The sequence below is a fragment of the Argentina silus genome, assembly GCF_951799395.1.
Source record: "Argentina silus genome assembly, chromosome: 15".
Classification (NCBI taxonomy): Eukaryota; Metazoa; Chordata; class Actinopteri; order Argentiniformes; family Argentinidae; genus Argentina; species Argentina silus.
This window is the reverse complement of record NC_139669.1, coordinates 17,027,743-17,050,021: the sequence shown is the minus strand read 5'-3', so window position 1 is coordinate 17,050,021 and position 22,279 is coordinate 17,027,743. Positions and strand designations below refer to the sequence as shown.

The 22,279-nt window shown below is 45.1% G+C and overlaps 1 protein-coding gene across 3 annotated transcripts in view; it reads right to left on the bottom strand.

Annotated features, from left to right (window-relative positions):
- Positions 1–4,549: 4,549 nt before the first annotated feature.
- Positions 4,550–22,279, bottom strand: part of gabrb2a (gamma-aminobutyric acid type A receptor subunit beta2a) — a gene marked incomplete at its 3' end in the record, with an annotated part of 23,587 nt that continues 5,857 nt past the window's right edge. The window contains exons 4-10 of one of the 3 annotated variants that reach the window (XM_083685689.1): positions 17,748–17,968; positions 12,468–12,550; positions 9,086–9,223; positions 8,611–8,763; positions 6,737–6,981; positions 6,133–6,273; positions 4,550–4,903 (exon numbers count right to left, since the gene is read on the bottom strand). In XM_083685689.1, the coding sequence (XP_083541815.1) occupies positions 4,550–4,903; positions 6,133–6,273; positions 6,737–6,981; positions 8,611–8,763; positions 9,086–9,223; positions 12,468–12,550; positions 17,748–17,968 (1,335 nt within the window). Of the gene's footprint in view, positions 4,904–6,132; positions 6,274–6,730; positions 6,982–8,610; positions 8,764–9,085; positions 9,224–12,467; positions 12,551–17,747; positions 17,969–22,279 lie in introns of all 3 variants that reach the window. The other 2 variants (XM_083685690.1, XM_083685691.1) reach the window with 2 other exon arrangements.

Genomic DNA, 22,279 nt, shown 5'->3' with positions numbered 1-22,279 from the left:
CTGAAGAGGTTAACAAAACCGTTCCTCTCCCATCCTCTCATTGAAGACAGCTGACGGTAGCTAGCTCAGATCTCCTAGGCAGCACAGCATGTCTTTCCATGACACGCGGGTACAGTAGCAGAGGAGAGGTGTGACGTGTGTGTGTGTGTGTCTGTGTGTGTGACAGACTCACCCTCTGACACTGTCCCGGTCTGGGCTGGCTGGGTATGGCTTGGCTGGCACTCTGACTGAACACAGCACAGTGGCGCAGCTGTGAGGTCACAGACTCCCAGCCTATGCCTCCCTGACACACACACGCACACACACACACGCACATGCGCGCACAGACGCACACACACACACGCACATGCGCACACACGCGCGCGCGCACACACACATGCACACACACACGCATGCATGCACACACTCACACACGGACACACGCACACACACACACACACACACACACAGGAACGCACAGAAATGGACACACACATGCACGCACACACACATACACACACACGTGCACACACACACGCACATGCGCACACACATGCACATACACACACGCATACACACGCACACACATGCACGCACGTACGCACGCACACACGCACGGACACACACACACACACACACAAGAACGCACAGACATGGACACACACATGCACACACATGCACACACACACACACACACACACACACACACACACACACACACATACACATACACACACACACACACACAAGAACGCACAGACATGGACACACACATGCACACACGCACACACACACACACACACACACACACACACACACACACACACACACACACACACACACACACACACACACATACACATACACACACACACACAAGAACGCACAGACATGGACACACACATGCACACACGCACACACACACACACACACACACACACACACCCCCAACCGACAGGACAAAGGTCTATGAATCCCTTATTACTCCAGTGACATGGAAGCATTACAAAGCGGAAAGCATCTGCCTTTTCCCCTCTCTTACATCTCAACACTAATGCTCTTTCTGAGGAGGAGGAGGGGGGAAATATGGCCCAATTTAGCACAAAACATCTGTCTACTGTAGCATGATAATGAAGCATTCACTCCCCTCTGTTTTCACTTGTCTGGCATTGGTGGGGAACAGCGTGGTACAGTTGTAAAGTTGATCTTTACCTATGCATGGTGGAGTCTGGAACAACGAAACATGTCACTTTGTATCAGTTTTTCCTTTTTAGGTGTTTTTTGTTCAGAGGATTCGCTCTACTTTGCTTCGAGAAAACAACTCCACGGCCAAACACTGCCATGTCGGCTTGAGAGATACACACACGCATGCACGACGCACGCACCCCCCACACACACACAGTATGTGCGCACACACACCCGTACTTCTCTAAAAGGAGTGGTGCGAGTGTCTCCTCTACTCTTGCCCTGGTGTGTTAGTGGGACACCAGCAGTCCAGTTAGGAGTCGTGAGCTGCCCGCTTTTCCCCGTGACCACTCTCGGATCCCTGATTGGCTGAGACAGAGGCGTCTCTTTGGTGACTACCCTTGACATCCAATTAGAAGTTGGCCTGCCCTGGTGGAGGCTGAAGACCACTTAACAGGATGACTCAATAGAGCCTCCACTGAGCTGGGAATGGGCCCGTGACTGTTTAGCATCATTTGTATCCATTTTCAAATTGAAATCATCTTTCTATTTACAAAATAACCGTCTAATCCAAGGGTCCAGTGTTCTCGCTGGATAGCACAGATCAGTACATCCATTAATGGCACATGTACCTCTTTAGTCAAAGTAAGCATAGCACAAAACATCATTAAGTACCAGCCCCGGGCGTCACCTCCTATTTGTCCCACCAATTCAAATGGGAACTATCAAGCATTAACTGCACATTAGTCATAATAATAACCACACTCTTTTTGAACATTAACTATTCAGTACTGTTCAACATTAAGCATTCAAATGCAGCTGTTTATGCAACACAGGTCGGGGGGGGGGGGGGGGGGGGGGGAGGGAGGAAGGATGGAGTGAGTGCGTGGGGTGGTGAATGAATGCAGTGCGAGGTTGGGATGGGGATGGAGGGATCTCTTTTCTCCTCCTGTCTTTCATGTTGCAGGCCCTCTGGCCCCTGGGGGCAGTGGGTGGCTGTGAGTCCAGAGAATGGCTGAATGTACACGCCTCTCTGCCTTAATGTCCCCCGGGGCTGGAGCTGGCACACAGCTCAGCTCAGCACCCAGCCCTGCCCAGCCCAGCCCAGGCCGCCACAACCCCACTTTACCACAGAAATGGATGCGTTGCCTTGTCATCCATTATGCAGGGAGTGGGTTCTATCTGCATCCCCTCTGTGGTATTCACTCATTCATTCACTCACTCGCTCACTCACTCACTCACTCACTCACTCATGAACACAATAATCAGCCCTCATGAATAAACATTTACGGGCTCTCTGTGATATTTCCCTCTCTCTCTTTCTCTTGTGCATTTTCTTTCTTTCTGCCTTTCTTTCATCTATCCCTCTCTCTCGCACTTTCTCTGCCTCTGCTTCTCACACACCTGCTGTATCCTCTCGACCATCAATCGTTATTGATCTTTTTTCTTCATGAAATCTCATATAATCCATACATAAATATCCATCTTGACTGGGCGAATTGACCACGATGACCCTACAAACAGACCCCATGAACCTGACTCTCCCAGAAACTCAAGATACACAAACTCTCTCCCATGTATTCTGTTAATGAAGTGATAGACTGAATTGAGTTTTAATTGAATTTAGATACATCTTCATAATTGTTGACAATCATTACACAAGATATTTACAGGTCATTATGAAATATTACAATTGGAATTTACAGGAATTTTGTACAAAATATGCCTGACTCAGATGTCTTGATCACCAGGTCCTGACAGAGTCTGGAGAAAAAAAACCGTTGATCCAAAAGAGATTGATGGTTTTGTGTCCGGTCGTGTAGTGCTTTTGTTTTCGGTAGTAGGTGCTTTTAGAGTCCATTAAAAATAAATAAAGATAAACTCCAAAAAGTACAGGGTCAGGAAGATTGTGATTAATTTTTTCCTCAATGAACTTAAACTTTTTCTTTTAACCCGATGGAACATTTTGACCTGTTAGTAGACTGCAAAAACAACAAGAGAGACCCGTTTCAATAGAATCATTTCATAATATTTACATCCGATATCATGAATACTGAGTTAGAAAAATGGACTTTGTCCTTTTTAACATGATTTAACGTTATCTACAATTTTCAAAACATAAACCTAATCACAATGAAACGCATCATAGTTCTATCATTTAATTCTATTGATAAGGATGATTGTGGATTATATTTATGCAGCAACTTCCATTGCAATGAAAAAGGCTGAACTCATCTTAGCAATAAGAAATGTGATGCACCCACCTGGGTCCCTTTAAAGCCATTCCATCCCTGGAGGCTCCCCACACATTGGCTAAAGCAGTGAGGAGTCAAGGATTGTATTCTCTCTTTTTTTAAACCCAGGCATATTGAGATGGACTGGATTGTGTCAGCACAGCAAAGTCAAAACATAAAACCTGGCCAGAGCATCAGTGTCCACAGTCCTACTCTTTCACAGGGTACAATGCGACCTTCAACAATCATAATGGGTCAAGACCTCAATTTAAGGCCATAGTACCCAGAAAATGGCAGTGAACTCAGGTCATCATCAGCAACAATGAAGACCTATTGAAATGTCCATAGAGAAGAGCGCCCCCTACTGACGTCCTATTGTCTCCCACTGTAGCCAGTTGGTCGCCCATCCAGGTCCTCCAAGCTCAGCAAAAAGCTCAGGATGAAAAGAGGGCTTCAGATCGTCGACTGGCACACTTTTGCTACACAGAAGAATAACCTCAACTAGTAAAACTAAAATGCTTTGTGCTCCATCGTAATGATCGAGATGCAAAGGAAATCAAACAGAAGCATGCTTTTAAAGGATGTTTTGATATACAGTAACTATAGGAAAATAGTCAATCAAGGATGACTCCTTTAAAATCATCTATAAAGCTTTCTTGGATGCAGACAGCTTGGCTACGAAGTAAATAGATATACTAAACAAAACAAATCCTTAAAGTATATGCAAACACAAGCATAAATATTTGATCCACAGAGAGTAAGCTACGAATGACAAATACTAGTGATAATATTGAAATTCTGGAACAGGCACCATGTCTGTCTTTTAAATCTCGCTCCTCTTTTGAAGTGTTAGTCAGTCATTAAGGTGTTCCCAGATCAAAAAGAGCCACTGCTGACTGAAGTTTTGGGTGCTGCAGTCCTTCCAAAGTCCTTCCTTTCTCACATTTCCAAAAATGAATCAGCAAAAAAATAGGTGCGCTGTTTCTCTCTCTCTCTCTCTCTCTCTCTCTCTCTCTCTCTTTCTTTCTTTCTCTCTCTCTCTCTCTCTCTCTCTCTCTCTCTCTCTCTCATTCTCATTCTCTCATTCTCTCTCTCTCTCTCTCTCTCCCCCTCTCCCCCCCCCACCCGGCTCATCCCGTCCGACATCTTGTTTAATGGACGTAGTAAAGCCAGTAGACGACGTTGAAGAAGGAGAAGACAGTGGGGAAGATCATCCTGGACCACTTGTCGATAGAGTTCACGTCAGACAGGTCCGGGATGTTGACCTTGAGCTGGGAGGCCCGTCTCCGTAAGCGGGACTTCTTCTGGGTGGCGTGGCGCTCCAAGGCACTGTGGCCATAGTTCTGCCGGGCCATGGCTGCCCGGCGGTACTGCAGCGTGGAGCTGTCGTAGGCCAGCATGGTGTTGCGGGGGTCCCCAGCACCCAGACCCCGGGAGAGCTCTGGAGCCCCCATCTCGTTCTTCATCTCCAAGCTGCTGAACAGGATGTTGTCGTCGGGGGTCATCTGTGGGGGGAGGGGGGGAGGAGGGGGGGGAGGAGGGGGGGGGAGAGGCGAGGCGAGGCCGTGAGAGAGGTGAACGGAGGCAAGGTCATCTGAACAGATGTCTATGTTTGCTTTACCAGTGTCAATCTTGTCTATCTCTAAGCTTACTTAGAAGATACAGTTATATCAGTATGTATACAGTATAACAGTATCTATCACTTATAATAACGTTCAGTGTTATTACTATGACTGAGGGCGTAGTGCTTATGTGCTGCGGATTGTACAAAAATTTGCCATATTTCACTTACAATGGAATTGTAGAACACAGTAGGTAAAACTGATTTCAGACCATACCTCTATAAGTCATTAACTACAAATTGTATAGAGTATGTAAGAACAAACAGTCCTGTAAGGATACATTATAAAGCACTTCACACTAATATTCATTAGAATATCTTCATTGTCATCTCAGAATTTCAACCAGGCTGTGGTTAAAATTCTGTCTAGTCACAAGACAAACCAATTAAAGAAACATAAACGAAAGGAAAAAATGTGAGAGGATAAGGTTGAGAGAAATAGTAAGGAGTTTTGCAAAGATGGAGGAAAGGTTCAAGGTTTAGGTCAGGAGACGTTGTGGAGAGTGAATTCGGATCAACATTTCTTCATCCATAGCCTGACATCTGAAGAAACCTGGAACATCTCTAAAAAGCTACTTGTTAAAAAAAGATTCTGATTCCTTTTGTTTTTGTGTGTCTTACTCTGCAAGGCCATTCAGTAAGCACTACTCATCAAAATGCAAATAATATTTTCTCTTGTCTGTTAGGCTGAGCAATATATCACTGCTATCTCATTTTCTCTCAATTGCTTCACTTGCTATTTGGGGAGTTATCAAATGCCTTTGAGATTCAGTCTGTCCTGCACCAATATTAACTTTAGAGCAGCTTACGGTTACAACCATTTTTCTTGCCCATTTTCTTGTCCATTCATATTCTAAGTTTCCCATCATCTAAAAGTCTACAACTTCACTGAAAAAATATCTGAAATCTAACCACTAGGCCATGTTTGTCAGGAAAATGCATGAAGAGCAAACCAAGAGAGGGAAAAACACAATGGTGGGAGTGATGATCAAAGTTGCCTTAAAAATCTATAGAAATCAAAGAAATGCACAAAAAACTACAGCATTTTCCTCTGATCGGGTATTGATTCAGATTGATGACATTGTTAGTTTTGACTTTCAAAACCTCCAGTACCTTATTTCTTTGCTCGCCTAGTCCTAATGCGGCATCGTCCACAAAGATGGGATCCCACATCGAGTCATACGCGTCAATTTCCCTCTGTTTCATTCTGGCATACAGAGCATCATCTCTCTGAACTACATTTCCCACCATCCACTGCAAGCATACAAAATCAGCACTGTTACTTTGGGGAAATCGCAGCTTGCCACACTCAGAAGGAAAGGTTTTTTTTTTTTTTGTCACAGCTAACTTTATCAGCTGAATAAGATTTAAAGGGAAGGCTTTTGGACCACAGCCAATGATCTGTCCAAGATGCCTTGCCCTTCGAGAGACAGAGAGAGAGAGAGCATGAGCCAGTAATTTGTCCTCTGCTACATTCACTGTTGTCAGATCCTGGTCTGAGTAATAAGGTTTTTTTTTTCATTCAACTGTGGTTGATACACATGGCTACTCCAGTGAGAAATGAAGAGCTAGAGAACGGATAAAGGACCCTAGCAAAGAACATCAAGCATTGATCACAGCATCACATTGACCTTGAAAGAACTCACAGCCTACAGTAGCAAACACACATTAACCAACACAACCTTTAAAGGGATCTCTCTCTTCAAAAGACACATACCTTGTTAGGGTCAGGTCTCAGTTTCTCATTGTTGGCAGTGGCAGCTTTCTCAGCCGCTCTCTTCTGTCTCTGGGGCCCCCGGCCAAAGAAGATGTAGTTGACGAAGGCATACTCCAGCAGAGCCAGGAAGACAAACACGAAGCAGCCCATCAGGTACATGTCTATGGCCTTCACATAGGGGATCTTAGGCAAGGTCTCTCGCAAGTGGGTGTTGATAGTGGTCATGGTCAGCACCGTTGTAATGCCTGAATAAGAATCAAGTTATAAAGAAACAATTTAGAGGCTATGCTCTACACAGGATTTATGAATCACGCCATCGTTTCCACATAAAAATCCTCATCCGACTTGTTCAAAATGTACTGTCAATTCAATCAAAACCTAACAACAAAAGATTGGCACCAGGTATTTCTAAATGTATATAATCTGATAGAGAACCAGCAGTAGTAGCAGTATGATAATGACTCATGATATGAGTTATTGGGCAACCTTTCAGAGCTCAAAGCATATTCCTATGAACCCATACTGTATGAACAACATCACCCTCATTCTCTCACCCCATATGAGACTGATGTGTGTCTGTGTGTGTGTGTGTGTGTGTGCGTGCGTGCGTGCGTGCGTGCGAATAGGGGGATCTGACAAATCGAGAAGGTACAAATCGTACGTAGTGATGTAAAAAGCACAGTGTTACCCCTCTAACCATCTGGTATTAGTCACAGCACGTATCACCTGCTTTTTTCTTTTGACATACACCCATTGTGTTTGATACGTTAGTCGTCTGCATGCACAATCTGCATTTGGTCAGATTCACACGTATTATAAATAACTCGGCAAGCAGCAGCGTCACTGTTGCATGTAGACCTATCTCCTATTGGCCACTGCCACAGCAATGACTGTTTTCATGCTTTAACTGTGCTGGCCCCTCATACCACACTCAGCTATACCCTCAGTGTACTGCTCCTATTTGGGGATCATGTCCAACCTTCATGTCCTTGTCAACAGAGACAAACCACATGTGACAAGTGCAGCCCACTGAGAGCTGAATGCTGGTCTCTGACCATAATGTTAGGCCTATGCAGTATTATCCCTTTATTTTGGCATCTACAGTGCGTATGTTTATGCCAAACCAGGACATGTTCTTCTTGGAAAGAATCAGCTCGATTCAGGTTTAAACATCACAACGCTGAGTCTCTCTATTACATCAATGCGGCAATCCAAACCAGGCATAACAGGGAGGTGAGTTTGAGGAACTGCCTCCTCTGATATGTGCTCTCTGGCTGTGATGGTGTAAAGTGGCTCAGATTTGTCCAAAGAGACATTGACAGACATACAGACAGACAGCGTGTTTCAAGGTCGTGCTGTAACGCATTTCTCACAGTATGAGTCATACCTATAGACAGATCTGAGGGAGAAAGATTTAGCCTGACGCCCAATCAGAGCAGACTATCGTGCGCACACTTAAAGCTAATGAGAAAAAAAACAAGGGGATACATGGTGGAAAAGGGTAACAAGTCAATGACCTGACAAAAACAGATCGGCGCTCGAAAGCACAATGCTGTATAATGCTTATCCAACAGGAACATACAGTAGAATTCATTAGAAGCTGCCAACTACTGTACCAGGGCTCCATTTCACAAATCATTCATAGCGATGACATAATTGTCACTAGATAAACAGAAGATATATGGGATCTAACCGTGTAAAACAAATGGTATTGTATGCGCATGTCCGAAAACCAAAACCAAAAACCATCAAACTTTAGCATACATCTCCCACCGACAACATGTTTTTGTAAAACTTTGAATTACACAGGGGGTTATACAAGTTCGGATGGGTCTCTGAGTGGTTTGGAAATGAATAACAGTCAGATGTCCTACCCAAGGCCACTCTGGCAGCAGAGGCATCATAGTTGATCCAGAAGGAGACCCAGGAGAGGATGGTGATCAGGATGGAGGGCATGTAGGTCTGCAAGATGAAGTAGCCAATGTTCCTCTTCAGCTTGAAGCTGAGGGATAGGCGGGGGTACGAGCCTGCAGAGACACACACCGTGGGGAGAGGGGGGGAAGATATGAGCACTCTGAAGACCAGAAATAGAATTCACAGAATGAGTAGCATCCCCTGAAAGCTATATCTGACAGTAGGACAGCTAACCAGCCAGCCATATCTATGGCCTTTATATTGGCAGTCATGGAAGTTTGTGTTGAACACAGGAAATTGGATATTCTATTTCTTCCTAAACTATATTCATGCTATAGACATGCTGAACGGAGTTGACTAGCAATCCTACATATTAATTCCAAGAACAGTTTCAGGAAAAATGAAAATAATGATGAGAGAATGACTGGACTGTACCAGTTGAGAAGACCACGTTCTTGGAGATGAGCTTGTAGTCGACGATGGAGAACTGAGGCAGCTCTATCCTGTCTACCCCGGACACGGCTCCCTCTCCCCCTCGCCAGTAGAACTCAATATCATCAGTGGTGTAGCCATCTACACAGGACACAAGATAGACGCTCGATACTAAGGATGCAGGCATACGGACAGGCATAGTGGGAAAGAAAGGTACTGCAACAATCTAGAATAATATAATCATAATAATATATGCCATTTAGCGGACGCTTTTATCCAAAGCGACTTACATTGCAGTGAGTGCATCCATTTCAGTATATAGGGTCCCAGCGGGAATCAAACACACAACCTAAGCGTTGTTAGCGCCATGCTCTACCCACTGAGCCACAGAGGACCACAACCTAGGGTTAATGGCACTATAATGGCCAAAGCTGAGAGGCAGGGACACTCAACTCACAGACAACACTTTACTGTTGAGACAATGTTCTGCTGTGATACACTTTCACCCTTCTCTTTGGATATATACATATACAGTATGTACAGTACAGACTATGCATGTTTTCAGATTGACAAATGGCGTTCCAAATGGGTCTGAAAACACTGTGAGGACCTGGTGCAGATGGATGAAAGGCCAGCCATGGCCCCTTCTGTGGTGCTGCCTCTGCCTCTGTCACACGGAGCATCCAAACCCAACAGCAGGCAGGCATTTCCCTGCTCTGTGTTCTACTTTGTCTGCCTCGTACTCATAATAAGAGGCAGTGACCTATTTAGATGCAATGAATAATTAAACTCTGAGCTTTTGATTTATAAAAAAAAAAAAAAAAAAAAAAAAAAATTAAGACATAATTCCTCCCTCCGCTTGCATTTGACACTCAGGTGAAGATAGGAGTGTGTGTGTGTGTGTGTGTTGGGGGGGGGGGGGGGGGGGAGGAGCTTAGCAACACTAGCTGGTCATTGTTTTGCCTGGTTATTCTACATCTAATTCTGGCTAATTCGGATGTGTATGGATCAGATACTGGATACCACCCCAATAAAAATACAGGACAGCTACAGTACGTCCAGTAAACCATCATCAAAACATACAACACCGAATACAGTTGCTTTCCCCACACAGCACAGTCTGTGCTTAATCTCGGCTCGTACAACCCAGTATCAACCCAATTAGCTGAGCGGGATCCACCATGCTGTGGGATTTGATGTGTAGTTCAGTTCTGATCAGGACAGAGCGGCCGGGGCCGGGGCCGGGGCTGGGGCTGGGGCTGGGGCTGGGGCTGGGGCTGGGGCTGGGGCTGGGGCTGGGGCCGGGGCCGGGGCTGGGGCCGGGGCTGGGGCTGGGGCTGGGTACCAGGGGGGGGGACAGAGCTGCTAGGCCACTCCATGGCTGGTCACTCAGTTTGCATCAACTCCATTAGTTCTGGCCCATTGTCTCTGTCTCCAACACTGTACATTTTCGGACAGAAGTCTGTCAACCTATTACATCACTGAGCTCATCCGGGGAGGTGGCTGTTATGTGAGTCCCGAGAGAGAGAGAGAGAGATGGTGGGGGGGGGGGAGAGAAAGAGAGAGAGTGTGTGTGTGTGTGTGTGTGTGTGTGTGTGTGTGTGTAACCATGTGTGTGCGTGCATGCGTGTGTGTGTGTGTGTGTGTGTGTGTGTGTGTGTGTCCGCATGCATGCATCTATGTGTACAGTATATATATGTGTCTCTGTATGTATGTATAAGGTCCTCAAGGGGAGGAAGAATCAATCATTGCACACTGAACCCCTGTGTTTGAGACCACTGACCCAAGCCTGTGGTGGTGAGCTGCTGCTGTGCCCAGGGATCTCTGGCTCTGAGAGTTATGTCTGTTAAAAAATGCATCAAGTTTATCAAGAGAAGTGAGAGTTCTCTGGGCTCATTAGTCTGAATAAAATAGCACGCTTTGGCATGAAGCGATTCCAACGTTAAAACCGTCGCCAGTTAATCCATATGAGAGCAGATACTGCCTGGTGATCAAAACTGAAGCCTGTGTGAGCTCTCTTCTCTGCGTGTGTGTGTGTGTGTGTGTGTGTGTGTGTGTGTGAGAGCTCTCTCTGCGTGTGTGTGTGTGTGTGTGTGTGTGTGTGTGTGAGCTCTCTCTGCGTGTGTGTGTGTGTGTGTGTGTGTGTGTGTGTGTGTGTGTGTGTGTGTGTGCGTGAGTGAGTGAGTGCGTGCATGCTTGCGTGTGAGAGAGGGAGAAAAAAGAGAGTATGAGTGATAGAGAGAGAGGGAGAGAGATAAAAAGGCTGGGAGAAAAAAGAGAGGGGGAGAGAGGATGAGACAGTGCAAAGAAAGGAGATGAGAGAGAGGGAGATTGAACGGGAGAGTGATATAGAGAGAGAGAGAGAGAGTAGGAAATAGAGCAGAGTGGAGGAGAGAGGGAGGGAGGGAGAGAGATGGAGGGAGAGATAGGGAGAGAGCGCGCGTGAGAGAGAGAGAGAGAGAGAGAGAGAGAGAGAGAGAGGTGGAATGAGAGAAAGAGATGGATAGAGAGAAATAGAAAAGATGAGAGCACAATGGGATAAGACCAAAGGAAAGTGGTACTGACCCACACTGTTTTTGTGCTGCTTAATGCTTCTGGCAACTGTGTGATCAAACCCAGGAAGACTGAGCCCTGCGCCACATCCCAGCCCCATAATCCATGTCTCCAGGGAGCAGATAAAACACAGAGAAGACCTCGTCTTTTTCTCTCATGTTTCCCCCCTCTCTTACCCACACAACCGACATTGCATTACGTACAATTACGTACTCAATGGTATTTGGCGCTTGACACACTAAATAACAAGTGTGTGTTGTCCAATCAAAGAGGCGGCAAGTTTTGCAGGTTGTTGCTTTGCAATACGGTGGTCTCGCGATAGATACGTACTCTAGACTCGCTTCACGATCAATCAATTCAGTTCACGATCCAATGCTGGAGTTAAGAACTTAATAGGCAGACGAATTGGATATCGGAAATAAATAAACTATCCCCTCAGTGTTCAGAGAAACAGAAGCACAATCTGAGGATCTTCTCAGATAATGCAAGTGGGAGTTTGCAGCTGTTGAACTATTTGGAACTATTTGGAATCTTCTGCTCATTTTGATGCTTATCACATCATCTCACATCATTTTGTGCCTTTCTCAGTGTTGTACACGCAACAGTGGCACATTCTATTGTGCTACCACAATGAGTACTTGGTCTTTAACAAATCCAGTGGATTTTGGAGCTACTTTCATAGATATACTGTAGAACACGACAGTATGACTCCATTTTCTCTGCGGCTACTACAGTATGTGGTTTCTACTCATTCTACCTCTATGTATGCAGTGTGGATGGGTGTGTGATGACATAACTGGGAGTCTGGGTTGTCAGGGGCGACAGTACTCACAGCTCTCGATCTCCAGGGTGCAGTTCTGCTCGTCCAGAGGGTAGCGGCGCAGGTCCATCATACAGGCTGCAGTGGTGGTGATCCTACAAACACACACACACACACACACACACACACACACACACACACACACACACACACACACACACACACACACACACACACACACACACACACACACACACACAGACAGACAGACAGACAGAGACACACACACACACACACACACACACACACACACACACACACACACACACACACACACACACAGGGACAGGAAAAACTAGGAATCAGCTTAGACACTTTCCAATCTGTTTATGCACTGAAACCTTTACCATCAAAAGGTTTCTTGTGAGCCAAAAGTAAACAAAGCCAACATGTCAAACCAGGACACAGTTTCAGGTTGTGATGCAAACTAATTGTGTTACAACCCACAGACAGGTCCAACACTAGCATTTGGGGAAAACGAGGTTAAATGTTCTCAACGTTCCATGTGGAGATATAAGAAGTCAAATTCACTGTTTCAGAGGGCCTATTCTGTGTTACTGTAAATAAGCCTAGCATGCTAGCCATCCACAGTAGGCTAACATACAGAGTACTGTTTCATTCAACAAAGCTACATTGTTGTTTCTACTGTACACACGACAAGTTGGGCAACGCAGAAAGGCACTGACACCCAAGCTAAGCCCTCTAGGCTGTTCCAATGCTGTCGGAAACACAACTGGTGAATGCAGAGTCACTGGTAATAAAGGGACCAAAGCTACCACTCTCATCATCTTAAAAAAACAAAACATACTGATTGATACAGAATCTGATAGCATTACACAGACCATGAACAATAATCATTGCCAAAAGGACAATGGTCTGAGAGTGATTTGAAGTATCATTTATGACATTTTACTTGTCTCTGATGGTTTATTTCAACCCATTAGCAGGCTTATTCAGCCTCCCAGCCCAAACTAGAAGTAGAATTGAACCAATCAATAATCTTCTAAACTGGATGACCATCTAGCAAATGATGGATATAAATCAAAATCATGATATCTTCTTCCTCAACTTCACCAGGAGTACAAACTAATCTTGAAGAGTGCCTTGTCTTTAATAATTAAGAACACAAGTTAATTTGAAATCCTGCCACATAAGATACCCAGCTCCCCAGGGACCAGCAAAGCAAGTTTGGGGATTTCATTTTCCGAGACGTTGAAACGTTCTCTCTTTTACTCTCTGGGCTCTTACGTAACAGCCAGTTAGCAGGGCCACGGTGCACTGGGGGATTAACACAGGAGTCCAATGACTGTCCTAGTTTACCCCTCCGTGGTGCTAGGCTAGCTCACTAGCTGTTCCACTAGCCACTCTGCCAGCCAGCAATCCAGCGCCTCACCCACCACCCCACCACCCCACCACTCAATCACCACACTTGCACAGGAAGCACTGGGGAAATGTGGAAATTAGGCCAAGATGGCAGGGGTAAAAATAACAGGCTATTTATAGCTCCCTACATCATCAGCAAAAGTCTCCAAGCTTTTGTCTGAGGAGACGGTGTTTCTGAGGAGACGTTTACCTTCTCTGTGATGTTGGCGTATCACATGTACTGTTGTCGCCTGGAGAACACACGCAACCTGGTCAATACGGCAGGTGACCAGGAGGAACGCAGACAGTAGTGTACATGGGAGAGAGTGTCAAGTGATCTCTCTGAGTAGGCTTCTCACTGCAGTTGCTCCATCTCACTCTCTCTCTCTCTCTCTCTCTCTCTCTCCCCCCCCCTCATGCACACTCAAAACCTGCAGCTTATTGGCTGCTTTGAATGAGCTCATCTGAGAGAGAAGTGGGCTCAGGGATAGGATCCAGAACAGGGAGCATCGGCCTGTTTACTCTTCATTAACATCAGACCGGTCCCACTCAAATCACTACCTGCTGGGGAGCGACCATGTTTCACCAGACACGGGGGATTCAAATACAGTGCATTTGTCCTGTTTTGTAACTAATGGGACGTTGTTGCTGCCTATAAAAAGCCTGTTTTGTTGTTTCCCGGATCCCTCACAGTGCATTTCAGGCTGTTTGTGGACCCCCTAAGGCGGCCTGTGCACCTTTATTCCAAATGACCTTGTTTACGGACGCTTGTGTCGTAACACAACCACCACAAGTTCCCCGACACAATCTCATTTGGAGAGAGGGAGCTACAGTAGAGAGCTGACAGAAATACAAATGGAGGGAGCACACTGTGGCAGTCAGGGTTATAACGAATAAAGGGGTTTATTCGGCCCAAATAAACAGCAGAAAAAGAAAAGGACAAATGTTTCTGACAATGTTGAGATAATTTGATGTCTTTACCGTATGCTATTTTATCAGAAGGATATGGAGGCAGGCTCCATTTTGGCTACAGACCCCATGTTGGACTCTGGCACCAAAAAAACATGGTATGCCTGATTTGGTTTTCTGTTTGTGCCATGTTGCCAGATCTGCAAATCAAATGACAGCGTTGGTCGACACGGGGGTGTGTGGGGGGGGGTTGCGTGTGTGCTTTCCTCCATCTCAAACGTGCCAAATGAAGGCAGGGACTTCTCTATTTCAAAATGTATAATACTACTCTTGACCAAACGTCACTGATGTCAAATAATCCAAACAGTAGCCTCCCTGATCGTTGATTTGAGACTGAGAGAGACAGATGCCTTTGAAGGCTGTACTAAGCCAGTATTGACGGTATTGACAGAAAAAAAAGGGTTATTCAAATCCCTCTCATCTTCCGCTCAGCAGCTTCCTCCTCCGAGCCATGCGATGTCATCTATCGAGCAGTGTAGCGGAGCTTGGACAAAAGAGGAAGGCAGTCTCCATTGCAGGAGGATATGTCCTCTCACAAAAGGACTTACATTAAGGAAGGAAATAGCTGCTCTTTAGAATTTCCTCCATCTTAAAATCTGACCTTCAGGATTTCAACCACAGTGAATGTGAATGTGTCTTTCTGTCTCTGCATCCTAGATAGAATCTAGGATTCAAATGGATTCTTATGTAGGCCTAGTGTATGTATCTTGAGTTTCCAGTGTGTGCACTCAAACAGCATCCTGTAAATACCATTTTTATTGCCCCAGTTAAAGCACATATTGTATGTCCAGATAATACCACATACAGCTAAATGGCAGCTGTGCATTTTGAACTGTGTTTCTCATTCAGTCCAGGTCTGTCTGTCTGTCTGTCTGCCTGTCTGTCTGTCTTTCTGTCTGTCTCACCACTGCCTGGGCGGTAGTGATGTTATTGGCTAAGCCTTTTCAGGGGCTCGATAATTAGATCAGGCTGCTTCTCCCTGATAGTCAAACTGAGCTCTAAAGTGACAGTTGGGAACGCTGTTGTAATGTTCTGCTCCTCCTGGTAATTGAAGGCCAGGATTTGGCAGGATTGGGATGCGGTACATCCAGGGAGTAGAGAGTAAACAACCCCCCCCCCCCCACCACCACAACCATCCCAAAAATAACATGCGCACACACACACACACACACACACACACACACACACACACACACACACACATACACGCGCACGCACACGCATACACACACACACACACACACAACCTCTATCGCAAATTAATGTTGAGCTCTATGTCAACTGAAACTAAGCATGGACACAATCAACACACAGCGCTACTAAATATGTGAGCGGGAGGAATATTAGTGTGTATTTGTTTTACCATTGAGGATGTGACACTCTCCCCTTAGCTAGCCATCTTCTCCACACAGCCAGTCCTGCTGTTCTAAGCAGCCGGCCCGTCTCTACAGGTATGTGTCAGTGTGCTCTGAGCACACAGGCATCTGGTCATGCTGACACTGACAGCAGCTCACGTCTGGACTTACTAGCATCAACCCAGACCAGACTCAGCAACCAAATAATACTCAGATCAGACTGAGCAACCAAATTTGACCAGACCAGAACCAGACCAGTACCAGACTGCAGAATCAAACACTACACAGACCGGACCAGACCAGACCAGACCAGACCAGACCAGACCAGATCAGACCAGATCAGACCAGAACCAGACCAGTACCAGACTGCAGAATCAAACACTACCCAGACCAGACCAGACCAGACCAGACCAGACCAGACCAGTACCAGACTGCAGAATCAAACACTACCCAGACCAGACCAGACTAGACTAGACTAGACCACACCAGACCAGACAAGACCAGACCAGACCAGACCAGACCAGACTGAAGAATCAAACACTACCCAGACCAAACCAGACCAAACCAGACCAGACCAGACCAGACCAGACCAGACCAGACCAGACCAGACTGAAGAATCAAACACTACCCAGACCAAACCAGACCAGACCAGACCAGACCAGACTGAAGAAGAGGGCTAGGCTACTGTGTCTCTGAGGTGACTCCAAGATTCATCTATGGTGCACCTCCTCAAACCTCCATCACCCTCTCCCTTCTCTTGTTGTTGTTATGTAAAAAAAGAAAATATGTTGGCTTATATAATTGAGTCCTTACATAATAGAGCGTTATAAATTACATTTATTGATTTTTCTAGAAAAAAAAAAACCCGGCTATGAATTATGTGGTGCACTGCAGATACTTAAATTTTTTAAGCATCCTTCATACAAGAGGGGCAACTGAGCGGATAGGGAGAATGAATGAATGCTGCAATGTTCACATCTTGAATTAGCAACAATAATCTCATCCTTTAAATACAGACGTTAAGCTCTGATCATTTGCACAGACATCACACACATATGGAGAGTGGGCTATATACATCAGAAGCATCCCAGAGCCACAACAGAAATCAAATACGCAATCAAATTTGCAGCGCGAATGCAAATACAGCTTCTCTGTTTGTATTGAACTGCTACATTATTGATTACCATTTATCAATTATGGATGACAATCTTCTCAGAGGCACCAGAGACCAACGTCACAAAGAGACGTTTTCTAAATGGATAGAACCAGCCTGTACAATCTAATACATTTCCTCTGTTTGTATCGAACTGTTTCATTATTGATCAGAACTGATCAATTATTGATTTTGATAATCATCAGAGGCTATTGAAAGGCAAAAGAGCAAGAAACCCCTGGACATGGTTGTCAAACTTGGTCAATGATTGGGGGGGGGGGGGGGGGAGCAGGATCCACACTCTTGGGCAGGCTTTCAAAGGCCATGAAAAAACCTACCTCAATCAACCACTTTCCTTCTGTTGGGAGCACACTATTGTATTATCGGCTATACCCAATCAATTATTGATATGGACAATCATCCAAGGTTATGGAAGGTTCTAAAATCCCTCACCTCAGCCCGTAGAGCACGGTCCCGTCGGGGTGCAGACGGATCATTCTGTTCTTGACCGTGACGCCGTGCACGAAGGACTTCTTGTCATTGAGGAAGTAGGTGTCTGGCACCCAGAGCTGGTCCGCCACTCGATTATCCAGAGTGAGATTGAGGGCGATCTCAGAGTAGGACAGACGCTTGTCCCTCCACGCTTGCTGGAAGTACATGGTCAACGTGTAGTCCTGGAAAAGAACAGCAGGAAAAGGACACATCAATGACTGGAGTCAGGAATAGACTTAGCATGGCAGGACACATCATATCACGGAAAACCTACATCCCATTCAAAACCTTATTCAAAAATAATTCTGAAATTGGAACATAGTCCTTCAACCATTTTCATCAGATAGCCAATGAATGTCAGATAAGCATCGAATTCAAGAGTTACTTGGAATTCAAGAAAATGTGTCTTAGGAAAGACAGCTTCCCAATTGTATATTAAATTACAGTATATGAATATGAAAATAAATGTAAATGTAAATGCAAATGAACCTCCAGATTGAACCACTTTTCATATATGTGAAAAGTACAGTGGACATACAATGAGTTACATTGCCTGCGGTCATGACATTTAAGCCTAACTCTGACCTATATGTATGTGTCACACAAACATACGTACAGCATATGTTAAGTGAAGGTCATCCACATGGTCTTTAGCATTCTCAAAGGGCATGGCCTATACTTAGGGCCGTGGTGGCTGGGGTTAGGGGGTTAATATCAGGCTGTGCTCCTTACTTACGGGGGAAATAACCTGAGGGAAACTTCCTCAGCTGGCTGGCTATTGTCTCACGCTAAAAATATCTGCTTCCACTCGGATGAAGCTACTCTGGTTTAGGAGGACAATACTCCCTCCCTTTACAGACAAAATAGAATACTCCAGCTGGGTCTCTCTCTCTCTCTCTCTCTCTCTCTCTCTCTCTCCCTCCCTCTCTTTTCCCCCCCCTCATCACTGTTTCTGAGTCTAATACGATACAGTAGTAGACATCCAAAGCTCCTTCTTCCAGAGCTCTGAAGGTTAGTAGTGTCTGCAGGTTCCCCAGGTCTGAGTGGTAATTGAAAACCAGCGAGGTCCTATTGGCCTTGAGGGCTGAGGAGTGTTGTGCTCCCCTACCCTATAACAGTTCTTCCTATCCGACACATACAGGCAACGGCTACACATGCTTCTACTGACAGACATACTAATGGACTGTACCTATTCTCTCTCTCTCTTCTCTCTCTCTCTCTCTCTCACTCTCTTTCTCTCTCTCTGCCTCTCTCAGAGATCACACCCACACACTCACGGTGTAACACAGTACTGCAGTAGGATCGCTGTGTTTCTGTGCAGATTGCCGTTAAATCGATGAGAGGGGAAACGGAACACGATACACATAAAGCCCTTAAGCTTTATCCATGATAGCACTCATTATTTCTATTTTTCTGTTATCTTCCCTCCTCTATCTTTTTCCGATAGCTATATCTTTTTCCTGGTCTCACGCTTCCTTCTGTCACCCATACGAGTTTATGCCCAATCCATTTGACACGTTGTGCTTAAAAACATAGTGTATTTACAGTGCTGGATAATCGAACATACCACATAAAAGCGCATGATAAAACAAATGAGACCATGTGGTCGGTCCCCCCCCCCAGGTATGGGAAGTCAACTGGGGATACATATCCTTCCTCAGCCATTTTCCACAGAATTCCCATTGAACGCCTCTCTCTCTCTCTCTCTCTCCCTCTCTCATTATCGGAGTGTCTATCAGATGACTCTCTGCTCTCCTCCCCCCCCCCCCTCCCCCCGGGAGTGTTAGCCAGTGCCTGGAGGGGTCACTCACTCACTCCCTGCAGCAGCTACAGTACAGTAGGGCTCTGTCCTCCACACTCCTACTGTAAACATACTATCCTGATCTCTCTCTCAGCCCTGTCTCTGGCAGAGAAGAGAAACCGGAGCTCTGCAGCTGACACTGCTGCAGCGACACTGAGGATGTGATGCAGAACTGGCTAAGATAATTACGTTGCTAAGTGGGTACTGACCCTCCTGTCAAGTAAACGAAACAATTGAAATAAACTCTCGGAAGCAAATGGATTAACTGCAGCCCTATGGCCACACTCTAAGAACATGGTTCTTTATTTTGAGGCAGGGATGATTTATCATGTCAATATGCTGCCGCAAAACTCACAGCAACAACCTTCCTCTCTGGGGCTGTTGTTCCTAATGAGCTTTGCGAAAACATATTTTTGACGTTTCGGGGGGCTTATGAACGGAGGCTGTGTGTGTGTGTGCGTGTGCGCGTGTGCGTGTGTGTGTGTATATAATACTGTATGTGTGTGTATGGGGAGGGGGGATGGATAAGAGTACAGATGCCGAGCAACAGAACAGCAAGCACCTGGGCCTGGAAGTTGCCTCCTGGCTGAGATACAGAATGGTGGCGTAATTACGCCGGTCACAGATGGTGCTGTTTACCTCCTCTTTGACATCAATGGAGCTCAGAGAGGGACGAAAAACACAGCTTTTCACTATCTCAGTCTTAATACAGTACACACTGTAGTGTCCCCTGCTGCGCCCACAGACCTGAAATTCTGATTGTGTGTCTGTAGCTCTATGTCTGTGATTCTTTGTCTGTGATTCTATGTCTGTGGTTCTGAGTCTGTAATTATTTGTCTGTGATTCTTTGTCGGTGACTCTACGTCTGTGATTCTATGTCTGTGATTCTGTGTCTGTGATTCTTTGTCTATGATTCTTTGTCTATGACTCTGTGTCTGTAATTCGTTGTCTGTGATTCTACACCTGTGATTCTATGTCTGTGATTCTGTGTCTGTGATTCTGTGTCTGTGATTCTTTGTCTGTGATTCTTTGTCTATGACTCTGTGTCTGTAATTCGTTGTCTGTGATTCTTTGTCTGTGATTCTACGCCTGTAATTGTACTATTAGTGTTTACTATGTTGTACTGTGATGACTGCAATGCCTTTGCTTGTTTGATGAGAGATGCCAGACACCAAACCTATACACTAAATCAAACTAGCGCTAATTTGTGTCAGATTGTGTTGTTAATTGTCTCTCCCTAGCCCATTGTGATTAAAACTGGAGTGTAAATCGTTGGTATTTTAATGGCGCTATGCTAAATTGACAAAGTGTTGCTTTCCTGCTTTTTTTCCCGCCTGGATAGAAATTCAGTTTGGGAGCATAGTGAAGTAATTTCATGTGTTATCATCCATGGAGACCAGCATAAAGAGCTGTGTCTCCTCTGCCCAATATTACAATCATACAGAAGATGGAGAGATAAGGATGGTTTTGTGGAGAAGAAAGGAGAGAGGCAGGTAAAAATGAGGACAACACAGCACGTAATCTCCACAACGTACCGCAGTATTGAGAGACTCATCATCCAATCACAGACTGTGATCACTGCCAGAACACAACGCGACCTTCAATACCCTTGTCAAAGTACTCCTGTGAAGCTGCATTAGCTTGCACAGAGAAAGTGAATTGAGCGCCAGAGAGAGAGAGAGAGAGAGAGAGACATACAGTACTGTATGAAAGACTGGCATTTTTACTAAAACATGACAGCGTAGCATATGTAAATGCAGTAACAATACAACAAGCCTGTGCGCTTGCTAAAAACATCAAGGTTGGTTGCACAGCAACACTGACACTACAGATATCTTTCCAGCCTAACAAACCCCCATTAAGATTCTGACAGAATGACAAGAAATACATTTGTGTTTCCCAGAGAAAACTGACAAGCTAAGGTTGTTACGAGACCTCCATTACAACCACATCAACCATGACAACCAGCACAGGGAGGGAGATGGCAGGAGCTGGAGTACGTCTGGGGATATCTTTTGGACAAGCATACAAACAGTTGCTTCGATAGTGAGTATCTTATACTAATAATAACAGGATAATTATATCATAATGTGCAATTAGGAATCTCTATAGAATACCTATAGAACTGCATTAAACTACAATTATACAATGCCATACTTATTATGCCATAAACATTTGCTTAGTGCCTCTACACACAGGTCAACCCGCCGTAGATTGAAAACCCATCTCTTCAGGCAACTCTTCTTCAATCTTAACAGTCCCTCCTAAAGACTGCTTCACCCTCACTACCCCCCCCTATACTAACCCTAACCCCAACCCTAGAGACCTCTTCTTCCCCGCTACCCCCGCTGTACAAGTTCTCTCCTGCTAATAAAATAAAATGTAAAAAATAAATAAGAATTAAAAAAATAAAATTAAAAAAATAGCCTACTGGCATTACGACTGCCTATGGCCCCCGGGTGTGAGCATTGATTACTTTGTCTTATGATGACTGTTGGATAGATGATTCACTTACTTAAACAAATGTATTTTTGTAAGTCGCTTTGGATAAAGGCGTCTGCTAAATGCCATTAATGTAAATGTAAATGTAACCTGAGAGACAGTGAGAATATAGGTGCAGAACTTCCCCTCTCTTTCCCTTCAACACTTAAACTTAAAGGTTTGGATAGATTGCCACCATATTCTTTCCCTC